Source organism: Aptenodytes forsteri, unplaced genomic scaffold (assembly GCF_000699145.1).
Source record: "Aptenodytes forsteri isolate BGI_AS27 unplaced genomic scaffold, ASM69914v1 Scaffold287, whole genome shotgun sequence".
Classification (NCBI taxonomy): Eukaryota; Metazoa; Chordata; class Aves; order Sphenisciformes; family Spheniscidae; genus Aptenodytes; species Aptenodytes forsteri.
Window position 1 is genome coordinate 3,901,059 of NW_008794854.1, and position 12,989 is coordinate 3,914,047.

At 45.5% G+C, this 12,989-nt stretch overlaps 1 protein-coding gene across 1 annotated transcript in view; it reads right to left on the reverse strand.

The window, feature by feature from the left end:
- CD96 (CD96 molecule) overlaps positions 1–12,989 on the reverse strand; it is a 70,958-nt gene that overhangs the window by 3,760 nt on the left and 54,209 nt on the right. Inside the window, exons 6-12 of the mRNA XM_019470821.1 lie at positions 11,773–11,828; positions 9,046–9,136; positions 8,501–8,677; positions 7,225–7,278; positions 5,376–5,420; positions 4,391–4,465; positions 1,575–1,649 (exon numbers count right to left, since the gene is read on the reverse strand). Coding sequence (XP_019326366.1) covers positions 1,575–1,649; positions 4,391–4,465; positions 5,376–5,420; positions 7,225–7,278; positions 8,501–8,677; positions 9,046–9,136; positions 11,773–11,828 — 573 coding nt within the window. The remainder of the gene's footprint in view (positions 1–1,574; positions 1,650–4,390; positions 4,466–5,375; positions 5,421–7,224; positions 7,279–8,500; positions 8,678–9,045; positions 9,137–11,772; positions 11,829–12,989) is intronic.

Genomic DNA, 12,989 nt, shown 5'->3' on the forward strand with positions numbered 1-12,989 from the left:
CTATGTATGTATTAAAAAACCCTACCAAAGTCAGTCCAATTTTAGGGCACTCTAAAAATTCACTGAGAGTTTTGGACATTAATTCAATTCAGGTTCTTCTTTTCTCCTTGTTTATTAGGTGTTTGATTTTATGGGGGTAAGCGTGGTAGATCTGGCATTTTAAAAAGTTATATTAAAAAAAAGGACACACACTTAGAGATCCCATAACACTGTGCTCTATACAGCATGCCGACGAGCACTACTTATTATTATCTGCAAAATGGCTTGTGTTAGAGCCTCAGAGGATTGACCGGATAGTGGTAATCCCTGTTGTACGAGCCCGGTGGCCCTGGGAGGGCACAGGGAAACACATCGGTATGCCTCAGCAGGCACACCGGTGCCCGTGCGCTCTGAAATTGCCCTCAATTACAGCCGCCGGACTGAGGACCCTTGAAGGCCATGGCTCAGCTGGTGGTCAGGCAGGCACAGCTGTAGGGAAGCCGATGAGTGGTGCAACACACGGTACCTCCTGCAAATCGTAGTGTAATTCAGCACGCTTTTAGCAAAAATTGCAACCAGCAAGCTGTGCAAGAGCAGGATCATGAAGCTTTAGATGTTGTCACAAGGTTTTGGTCTAAATGCGTGGTTGTGGGTTATACGCTGGTAAATAAGCACCAGAGTGCTGCCAAAAATATATCCAGAAAATGGAAAGCAGCTGCTACATTTGAGCTTCAGCCAAAAGACGACGGCCATACAAATGCAAAAGTGCATTGACAGGTCCTGCCTGTTCCGAAAGCACAAAGACAAACCAAGATGTTGAAAAAGAAAATCACTTCTGGCTTTCTGCTGCTGAGCAGAGATTTTCTAAAGGGAAAGGTTTGTGAAAAAATGTCCACCCCCAGGTTTTTTTATTGATTTATTGATCTTTAATGAGGCTGCCTTTCGATGTTCTATTAGCCAACATTTATTGCCCTGCATTATCTCATGATTTCATTGCTGCTCTGTGATTTTATTTAGCTTCTCCAGTAATTTATTTCATCTATAAACTACCCTCAGTACTCACTACATTTGCCTAGCAACTCTCTCAATTTTAATATTATTAAATTAAATACGTCTAATAAAACCAGGATACTCAAACGCTTTTCGTTCCTCTTTTGCTGTTGCAAATCCTTGACAGCCTGGAAGTCTCAAGTCTTTATCTTCTAACTCAGTGCCACTCAGCAGGGGAATTGCTTCTGTGGAGTACTGAAAAGCTGGTACAGATTACACCACCCGACTTTTGGCCTCTGCTCGGATGCAACTTTTCCATGTTTAGTAATAATTTTTGCATGGCAATGTGGTGACTATCAACTAGCAGCTGAAAATAAGCACCGCAGAGCTAATGTTCTTGGCAAAGGCATCACAAACTGAGGACCACGTAGAGCTGAGTACCTGCTGCTGTACTTTTTGCAAGGTACTCCAGATCACTGTAGATTTGCAACCCAACACTCACTAAGTTGGTGCCACAATTGCAGCACCTGTATTTAGCTACATTTAGCTACCTAACTCCCCTGTTAACAGTCCTATGACACAAAGGAGACACATCATCTACTCACGTGCTGTTGTCAAACTCTCACTGAATGCTGTGGCACTGGTATAGCTTTCTGTCTCTGCGGTAGAAATCAGCGCTCCTGCTGAAAAACACACAAGCTTGTAAAAATTGCTGTAGAGGACCTTATCACTTGTTTTTCATTTTTCCCTCTTTCTTCCCTGTTTCCTGACTAAAGAGGTTGACGAGTTGTAACCTACTACCTGAGATGCTGGCTTCCCTCAGACAAGCACCACAAAATTCTGTGTCTAGTCTGTCACAAGCTAGAAACTCAAGAGGAGTTTGGTGAGATGGATGAATAAACTTTGAGAAAACATATGGGGCATTTAAGCATGCATTTTTGGATTTCAGCTGAGTTTCAGCTGAAACTCAGTAGTTCCAAGTGCACTTGTTTTGACCTGAAGCCAATAGGGTGCGATGAACAAACATACATAAATCAGAATTTAGACAGGGTTTCACCAGCTCCAATGAGACAAAACTGTTTTCCCAACTAGCAAAGAGAAGTTTTGAAGAAGTTAGTGTATGGGAGTCACACCTGCAATGCCTGGTGGCAAATACCAACTTATTTAACATTTTCCTTTAATCTTTTTTTGAAGTGCTAAGTATTCTAGAGCTGAACTAGCTATTTATCTGATATTTAAACACAGACAGATGGTGGTTAGCAAGTCGACCTCTATTTTCCCAAGAGGACTATTTCACATTTACTAAAAAGAGTCCACCTTTCCTAACACCTGTCTTATTTTTGGAAAAGTACCATTAAGCCATCTGAACAAACCTGAGAAGGTAAAATGCAGCTGTAACCCAGCTCTCAAAGCCTGAGCATCTCTGGGCTCAGAGATGGAGCTATCGTGGAAGCTAAGCAAAGACCAGGCTGCAGTTTTAACAGTCTTGGTTTTGGCTCCCCTCCTCCTTCTCCTGTCTGTATCTGTGCACTCTTCCCTCTTACCAATTCCCAGCTGTCTCTTGGATTTTCATTAAAAACTTGCAAAATAACAGAAACTGAATCAAACCGCTTTTTACAATGGCAGGCTTGGACTTGGCATCCTGACTTGGCTGCAGCCCAAAGGGTCTGCTCAAGAAGCTGATGGTGGCACCGGTGTGAGAACCAGCAGTGAGCCGGAGAGGAGAAGCACTAACCCGTGGTCGGCACACCACGACTGCCACACGTCAGGGGCATTGGTTAAAAGGCAGATGTTTCCTGGGCTATTGACAGAAGAGAAATGGCTCAGCTCCGGCTTACACTATGACTTTGACCTCGTACCTCCTCAACCAGTGAAGATATATAATCCAGCGAGGAGAATCCTCTCTGTTCACATTGTGTATTTATAGCCTTTGTCATGAAATTGTTTGTTGAGACAGAAGGGCTTTCAGTCCACTTGGACAAGCACTTTGCTGCCCTGCTGTCAGCCAAGCTGGGCAAGTGTCTCTACTTTGGGGATGGGGAAGGCAGAGTGAGAAGCAGCAAACTTTAATTTCAGTGCCACTGCAATCTGTGTTCCTGCCCTGGCATATCTCGGTCTAGCCTCTTCATGCCCCAGGGCTTTCTATTAAGTGGTTCAGCTCCCAAACAGCACTCTGCTGGGGCAGGACGAAGCCTTGTGTTCAGCATCTTCCTCCAGTATTACCCCACACACTGCCCATTGCATTACTTGCGCATCTCTCGGTAAATACCGCTATAGCGTAATATAGGTTACTTTAAGTGAAGATTGCAGGATTGAATTACACAGTTTAAGGAGGACGTTCAATGACCCACAGGCTCATGAAAGTTAGTCTGTTGCAACTGATTTTTTTTTTGTTTGGGAGAACAAGGCTGCTGCAAGTACCAAGGGCCAAATTCACTCTTGCCGGCTGCTGCCTCAATGGTGGACCATTTCCGAGCCAAAGCCTTGGTGCTGCTATGGAGGGGAAGACAGCATTTGACAACGACTTGCCACATTGCCTCTTCCCTGTGCTGCCGCTTCACACGGGCTGTTTTGTCTCTGAAATAGGAGCATGTGCCATGCCTGCATTTATTCAGGCCACATAGCAGTGAGTGCACACCTTGCTGCCAGTGAGGGCAGCCCCAACTCCCTTCTAACTGCTGCTTAAAACCTAGCAGTCCTACAGGGATCAACAGCTGGGCTTCAAAATGGAAAGAGACTTTAAAGAAAAAAGTGTTTGCAGACAGGCTGTGCTGCGAGAAAATGCACTCTGCTGGGACTGGTGGGCATCAACCCTTTATTTTGGGATCAGTAGGCAGGACGTTCACAGCTTCACCTGCTTTCGATTCAGGCTGCTGCCATGCTGTCAAATGCGTGCCAGCTGCTAGTGCACGTACCTCTCCCCTGGGAAGCAAGGTTAAACCCTTCCAAGTGAGTCACGCTGTCCTCCACTGGCCTCAGTGTCACCAGCTCGGAGAAGAAATCACTGAGTTGAGTCATCTGCTGTAAATATTTTGTTTATCGGTGTTTTGTATTTGTACTCCTGTGATCCAATATTTGGGTTGCACTTTTTCTAGCTCTAATGTCATTCTATTTTTGTATGATGTTTAATTAAAGAGATACAAGGAATAAGATTGTAAAAATATATACTCGATGTCTATTCACTTGCTGAAATTAATGCATATATCCTGAACGGAGCATTAAAAAAGATGAAATCAAGACAGCATTTTCTCATATATTTATTTTTGAACTGTGGACTTCCTAGTGTATAATGCACTAGGAAAAGGGCTTCAGTGGACATTAAATTGCTACAAAGAATTCAAGATGGTTATTGTGTTTATGTATCTATCTTTCTCCTATGTTCTTGAAGCAATAGAGAAGACATTTTGGCTGAATTGATTACCTTGTGTCGTGGAAGCAGGAGCCAAGCTTGCTTGACTTGTGAAATCTAGAGATGCCAAAGATGTTGACTGATGCTCTAAAGACAAACAGATTACACGGTATCACATTTAGTTGATAGGGTCTTTTAAAAATAATATTAATAAATCATAAAACAACCTGGATCAAAATGCTTGCAGTAGCTGTTGGGTTAATGCGGACTCCGCTGCAGAAATCCCACTGTCAGAGTTAAGGTTAAATGCTCAAAACACATCCCACAAATTCAAGGGGCAATCAGAGACGGTTGACTTTATTAATGCAGACACTTTCACATGGGCTAGCTGTGTGCCTTACTTATTTACGTTTTTATACACTGGGTTCATTTTAACTGCTGTGGAGTGGATTATGCACTTGATGGTGGTGCTCCCCCGCCTAGCCAGAGCCTTACCAGAAATGGTTCTGACAACACGCAGCAGCTGTATAAGCCCAGGAGATCGCCTGCTCTTGCGGGTTTTCCTCTCAATTGCTGAAGGTAGTTTTACATAGTTATCCATATGCATGCTCTGGTAAAGCAGTGGTATTTATCTTATATCATTATTGAATGTGAATGATGCGCTACTATTGGGTCAAGGAAAAGTGGTATTTTTAACTTTTCTATCATCACATGCACCTCACTGTCATAATAGGACAAATTTATTCATAGTTGTATAGGCATTTTTATTCCATTTTGTAAAAAGGCATAAGAATAATATGTGATATTCAGCACGCCATTTTACATGCTGTCCTAACATGACAGTTTTAACAGGATTTGTGTCAGATCTCTTCTTGGGTAACTTCATAGCTCGCAAATTCCCATCCAGCAGCACACAGGTACCATCGATACCAGAGCGCACTGACCTTTCCCTGGCACGCCTCTGGCTCTGTGTACGTGACATTTAAGCACAGGTCAAGCAGAGATCATACATCTATTGACTGAGTAAGAAAGAAGGCTTCCCCCCCACCCCCCTTACCTGAGGTAGTCATGACAGCTGATGGAAGTGCTGAATTTCCAAGGTCTGTAACAAATCAAAGCAAACACTTTTACTCAGGGTGAGAAAGGTGTTTATTCTGCTTTAGAAAAGTGGGTCATTCAAGGGTTCAAGAGTGAGAGAGAGTGCATCACACTTAATTTCCAAATAATCTTTCAATGCACAACCCAACCAAGTGGTCCAGCAAGAAAAAAGAAGCACCTGAGGTAACTGTGCTGTGAAATCCCTAGGGAAACAGAGGTTTGGGGTAAAAAGGTTTGGAACCCCGGGCACCTCCAGTCTGCACCTCAACTCAAAAAGCAGAAGTGAGTTACATGGTTTTATCCCATACAAACAGAGGCACCTTACTGACATGCAGGTTGAAATAACATATATGACCTGGTGGTGGCACCTGCATAGCTCCATCCATGAGGCATTTCAGAGACTGCAACCTGACAGGAAATTTCAGGGACACTTTGCACTGAAAAGTGCTCACCGAGTCCTCAAAGAAGGGGAGAGAGAGGGATTTATTCCTGCCCAAGCAGTATTTACATCCTGAGTAAGAGTTGTCTCACTTTTTTTGCCCAGGAGGTGAGGCAAAGTACCCCCTGAGTTGGTTAGGAGGAAGGATTAAATCTCCCCCAGGGCTCCATGAAGGAGGTGAACCATGAAAGCTTGCACACCCCATTAGAAAAACATACCTGGGAAGGCAGCCCAAGTACCTCTGTGTGGTCAGGCACGTTGGGAGGGTGTTGGACAGGGAGTGACCCTCTGCGGACAGGATCTTAGCATAAGTAGATAATTATCAACTCTCCAGCTGCTTTCTTTTGCAAGCATTTGTACCTCCTTTGGCTGTTTTGAGTGTTGCCCTTCCATTTGCACTTCATTTTAGCCTCGCCTGTGCTAACAGGGATTTCGTAGTAGCTGGCTGACATAAGAGGATCCCTCACCAAAGATGCAGCGGGTCTAAAACTAGGGTAGTGGGGCACCTTGAGGTGTGCCCAGCTCCCAGTACTTCACTGCAGAGTGTGCAAGGAGAAGCAGGGTGGTGACCTGATGCAAGCTGCAGGGGCTGCTTTGAGAGCTCACCTTGCAGAGGCCATCAGAGAACAAAGTCTCCCTCTCAGGGACCCCTGGTACCTGGGATGGCTTTCTGGAGTCCAACAGGGTATTGGCTGAACCCCCAGGGTCTGCCACAACCTGCACTCGCAGAAGCAAGCTTACACAGAAAACCACACCTCTTTCCATGCCGTTTGTCTACAGCGTTTATCTGACACACTCGTGTAACCCACAGCTGAAATGCAGCTGTCTCCTGGGCAGAGCAGGGCAAGCCACCCCAGGAGAGGCATCTCCAAGGCGCTTCAGCTGAGGTGTGGAGGGAATGATTTATCTGTCTGTAATAAGCTGATAATAAGACAAACTTGCAGGGGCAGAGCGCGGATTTACCAAATTTACACAAATTAAGAAACATCCCATCAGTTCTTTAATTAGGCAAAAGTGTTGAGGATCTTGGCTGTGTACATAAGCAGAAGGTAGAACCATTAGTAGGGCTGTTATTTTTAATTATCAGTACAGTGCTGAAAGAGCTATATTCAAATGCCAACTGAAGCATCAGAAATAACATTAAGTGCCCCTCAAGGCTGGAGTTTAATTATGCTTGGGCTTAATTATGATAGATTACATCACCAAAATATATATTTATTGTATTTTCTCTGAAGTCATAGCTGCAGAAAGGGGTGCCTTACTACCCATCCAGAAACAAGTTTGCAAAACAATTTCTGCAACAGCTTTAGGAATTTATAGACGCACCTCTAACATAACCCAAGTTATTTCGTTCTCTAATTTATCCTACCTTCTGAAGCCATGGTGGTAAAAGCTTCGGATAAGGCTTCATTAGACTTATTGTCTGTGAAGAAAAAAAAAGATGAAAGCAGTTCTTCAAAGTAGTCAGGCTTTTGTTATAAAGGCCAAAAATTTGGTTTGGTGTTTGTGTCATACTGTGCATTAATATGGCACCTTCACAGAACATAGCTGAGAATTAATTTAATTCTTTCCTTTCTGTCACATCTAAATACATTAACATTTTTATACAGAGTGGATCTATCTAAGCGTTAATATACCCTGCAGGCAAGAATGTAGACTTCTTTAATTGGCGGCTCTCTGATTTGAATACATTTCTACAAAACTGCAAATCGGGTGAAATGAGTCATTTTGGAGAAAAATGATCATTTATCTCCCTTCCCTCTGAAGCTATATTTCCAGGGGAGTAAGCTCTGGCTTTTGATGTAATCTTTCTTTGTGGAAAAACATGCCAACAAGCATATCCACAGCCACAAGTGAACACAGCTGAGCTGCGAGTAGTCACCACGGCATGTGACGTGCCTGTGGAGGTTGCTAAGGGGCAGCAGTTCAGTTGTACTATCTGTTCAGCAAGGAGTAGAAAAAAAGGTGTAACTGTGCATTTGCACCTAAAGACGGGGCATGCACAAGTGGGTGCTAAAGGAAATCAGTCTGCCCTTCTCGCCGGCCACCCTGCATCCTCAGAAACGCCATAAATCTCTGGACCGCCACACCTCCTGCTTTCACCAACTACTTGAGATAGCATTTCCCCACACTTCCCTAATCATGTACCTAATTCTTATAGTACAGGTTACAGGGAAGGTTCTCCATTGCCCAAAATGTTTCAACTGTTTTAGGGGCCTTTTGCAGGTTTCACTGAAGGTGTACATTTTATCCCTGATTCTGTGGGTTTGATTTTCCAGACAGCTTCGTTGCACACACACAGACTTTCTGCCAGGAGTGCTCAGTGAGAAACACATGATTATAGTAGCTCACTGGTGCCATGTGGCTAAGCTAGTGTATTTTTGGGTATCGGAATTGCAGCAAGATACTGCCTAAATAAACAGCAAGCATCTTATGTTTGTGCAGGAGTTTCTTAGCTCATTTAGAGTCTTGAGCAAAGACTTGAGCTAAAAAACCTGCCAGAAAGTTCAAGCTGTGTGATGAACTTGTATAAAAAAACCTTCCATACACTTGGCGTTTCTTCAGTATTTTAAATAACAGAGAATACGTGTTCAATGTTCTTAACATTTTACGTTTCAGATGCATCCTGCCTATGAAAAACCTACCGAGGGAAACAAATATTTCTTCTGATGAAATATTCCGTGTTTCATTCCCAAAAAAGGAAAACAGACATGCACACGAGAACGTCTTATGTGTCTGGTGGGTCCCTTGCAACATCAGCGTTGATCTCAGCTGATAGAAACCGTCACTGTCTTGCGAGTCTTCTTGTTCAACATAAATTTCTTGTGGAAAGAAAAAAAAGAAAAGCTGCAAGACCCTCTCATTACACTCCAAACTATAAATCAGAGCTGTGCAGAATATTGGTACTGAAAAGCAAGCTCATATGGCTGCAGGTTTCTTTGCTGAGACACTATCAAAGATTTGGCAAGAACAGCGCAGTTATGCCAGGCCATTGTTCCCATCCCTGGCAACTGCAGGGGGCGATGGTCACAGCTGTTCTCCAGCTGTTCCCTTTGAGGAGGTCTGATCCTCCCCTTCACCCCGACGGACACCTACAGGTTCCCCACAGTAGGAGCGGATGAGCAACCATCGCTTTTCTTGGGAACCACTTCTACAGCTGTGCCATTGGCCTATTGACAGGTTGCATTACCTCCAGGCTGCTCCGTCAGGCTCTCTTTGTCCATGTACCACAGGATGCTTGGCTTGGGAAATGCCTTCCTCACAATGCAGCTCACGTTAGGCTATGGGGCAGTAAAAGCCAGTTGTTAGCCTCTGGCATTTCTCACCCGGCTTCCAAAATCCCTTACAGATAGCTTATTTACTCACCATCCCGCTCGGGAAGGAAGCACTCGCTTCCTCTCTATTGCATTTCTTTCCCACCCATTTTTCTGGTTGGAGACACTGTTGAATGAGAGCCCAGGGACACTCCCATTGCCCTGGGCCAGGTGTGGGGTGATGGCGCTCCAACACCCTCCAGTGCTGTGCCGTGGCCGGAGAGATGTAGGGTGACCCCCCCACACTCCTGCCCCCAGCCCAGCGCCCTGGGGGCAAACACCCACATGGAGAAACACTGGCATCGGTAATGGGCACGGTGTGTGGGGGGAGAATGAGACACCTGCCGATTGCCATGTAAATCCTTCCTTCGTTAGGCAGATAAGGAGGCAAATCCCATGAAAAACACTGCCTAGCACAATGATATGTTGAATATACAAAATTAGCTGCCTTTGTAGAGGGTAGGATATGTAAGAGGTTTCCAGAAGTCACAAGGAATTGCATGCTTTAGATGCAGTAGTCCTGGCTGTATGCCAATTGCTCCAAAAGTCTGTGTTTGTGCTCAGTTTAAGTTCTCATCAAGCAATAGATAGGAAGGACTGGAGGGATCTCAAAATCAAGGCTGGATGAAGGGTTGGGCAATAGCAGGGTGGGAGATCTCATCCTCATGCTGCCTGGATGTTCCCAATTACATTTACTTAGCAGCTTATGGCATTAAGAGAAATAGTCCTTTCAAAGAAAGAAAAAAAAAGAAAAAAGCATGTGCTACTCATGCAGCACAAAGCTCTCTTGCTCCCACTTTCGAAGTGGTTCACGCATTTAGTTGAAAGCAAGCTTGATGCATTGCAGCCAGCAGAATTCAATCGTTCAGTATGAAGACTGAAACTACCCAGCTGAAACTCTTTCCTTGCCATGGTAAATAACCTCTGAACTCATAGTGTAATTGCTTTCTGCTTTTTTCTCTTCATTATTCCCTTATTTTTCAGCCACTTTTAGTTCATAATATTTTTATAAATGCTTTCTATGAAGAAATACAAATCTGACATCCAAAGTAGATTTAAGCCCTGCAAGAAAGGGTGGAAAAGAGAAAGAAAGGAGTTGGTGTTTGTTTGGAGGTGAAGAATGGACAGAGGCTCTTGGAAGAGTTTCTATTGCCCGGTCCCATGATAGCAGAACCCCTTGCTCTGCTCAACAGGGCAGTGCAGACAAAAGCCTGCAATGTCCAACACCACACCTGGAAATAGGCCACCAGGAAAATTATACTGGTTTTGCAGAACCAACTGACTCATGGCTTGTCTGGTAACAGGCGGATATGGTTAATACAAGGTTCTGCCTGCCCACAACTGCTGTTTCCAAGGGAAACTTTCTTAATTTGGGATGCTCACAGATCAAAAGCTGCAACCCGGATGGATGCAACAGGAAGCAAAGTGTCATAGCTAGTAGCCAGAGTGGCTTGCTAGTCAGACATATGGGCCACAAATATGTTTTATGCCAAGTACGGCCAGTGCGGTACAGCAGACTTTCCCTTTAGGTTTTGCCATTGCCAAGCAGGTGATAAAACCAAGGCCCCAAAACACATGTGTAAGTGCTCAGCTCTAAACAGGGGCCCTCAGACTTAGATCCAGTCCCTCCGTCAGCATCTGATTGCTCCAGCTGAGTTCTGCTTGGAGCATGACACATTACGCCTGACAAGTTCATCACCTTTCCATCCACACACTAGACCATGTTGGTGCCCCAAGCACTGCTCCCACAGCACCTGCTCCTCCCTGTCCCCAGGGGGGCTGTGTGGCAGGCAGGGGCTGCCGCTGCCTACCCCCTCGGAGCAGCATCCCGGGTAGTGGATGGCAGGCAGGCTGCCGCTGCCTACCCCCTCGGAGCAGCATCCCGGGTAGTGGGTGGCCTTCTTCAGAGAGGGATTTTATGCAGTGTGGAGAGGGCAGCTCAAGGGATGAGGGAGCAGATGGGGAGGGAAAGGGAGCATCGCAGCCCCCTGCAACACCACCGACTCCTCACAGCCTCTCGACCCTGTCCTGGAGCCTTCCCTAGGGCTAACGCAAAATCAGAATGTTGGTGCCCCAAGCACTGCTCCCACAGCACCTGCTCCTCCCTGTCCCCAGGGGGGCTGTGTGGCAGGCAGGGGCTGCCGCTGCCTACCCCCTCGGAGCAGCATCCCGGGTAGTGGGTGGCCTTCTTCAGAGAGGGATTTTATGCAGTGTGGAGAGGGCAGCTCAAGGGATGAGGGAGCAGATGGGGAGGGAAAGGGAGCATCGCAGCCCCCTGCAACACCACCGACTCCTCACAGCCTCTCGACCCTGTCCTGGAGCCTTCCCTAGGGCTAACGCAAAATCAGATTTTGCCCATACCATGGAGAAGCCCTTAGCTAGCTCCAGTTTGTGATCACTGAAGCAGCTTGCTGCTGCAGGGATGGAAATTGCTCAGAAGAAAGGATACAAACATCTGACATTAACTCATTGACTCTCTTGTCGCCCTGTGAGCTCGGTCAGTTCGGAGGTCCCGCCTATGTCTGATTCAGCTTAGCCTGCCTGGCCCTGCTGGGGTGGCATGGTGATAGTCATGGGCATTACTCTGCTCCAAAATCGCTCACCTTCTGCGAGGTGCCAGCTGAGCCCTCCTGCAGGCTAACAGAGATCTCAGGGTAGGCTGGAAAGCAAACAGAAATGTATTAGTGAAATGGATACCAAAGGTCACAGTAACAGCTTCTAATGAGCCTTAACAGCCTTGTTTCATAAAAAGAGTGAAAATTAAATCCTACATCCACCCACACACCTAGCAAGATAAAAGCTTGCACAGCTCCAATCTGAGGTCAAGGAAGTGGTTTACAAGCATATACCAGCAGCTACTACCACAAAATCCGTGATGTATTTCACTGTCTGTCTAAACTACTCTTGAGTGGCTTTGCTGGAGAAGTGAGCTCAAACCATCCTGCAGTCATGGCTCCGGCAGCAAAACCACCCTTCCCAGGCCTGCTGAAATAAAGAACTCCCAAGCTGTTGGTTCCTCTGGGTGTTTGCCCATCAAAATCATCTGCAAAGGCTTTAGCCACCCCTGAAAACGTTGATTGATTTTGGGTACCAGCTATCCACGTGCTGTTGCCTGGGCAGATGTGTGACAGTGTCACACCACAGATGCTTCCTGCCTTGCTGGGAAGCCCAGAGCTCACCTTCACATCAGAGCAGTGGGCCTCTGATGACCACATCCACAAGAAATGGAAAAAGTGTTTTCTTTTGTTTTTGCAGCATTTTGGTTCTAGGCACGCCTGACTGTATAGGTAAAAGCTATCAGGTACCGTGAGACTCTCTAAATTGGCATTTCTAAATTAGCCATTGGGATCGCTGGTTTGCAGTAATATTAACTAACTTGTTAAGTAAGGACTGTTGAAACTGTGCTAATATACATCAAATCTCAAAAGCCTTGGATAAATTGTGCTTCTGGTCCTTTCTGAACCTTAAAACTGGTCTGGAAACAAGTGCAGCCCCTGGATTACTTAGGAGGGTAATTCTTTCTCTTTCCAACCTAAACCTCACTTTAATCTCTACCATTAAGATAATTTTCTTTTCTTTTTTTTTCTAACCCTGTTAATTGATATAGGGTCACCTCAGTTCATTACGCCTGACAAGATCATCACCTTTCCATCCACACACTAGACCATGTTGGTGCCCCAAGCACTGCTCCCACAGCACCTGCTCCTCCCTGTCCCCAGGGGGGCTGTGTGGCAGGCAGGGGCTGCTGCTGCCTACCTTTGAGCTGAACTGCTCAAGTTTCCCTGTTGTTTTATACAGCGAATCCACCAAGGACTCTCCT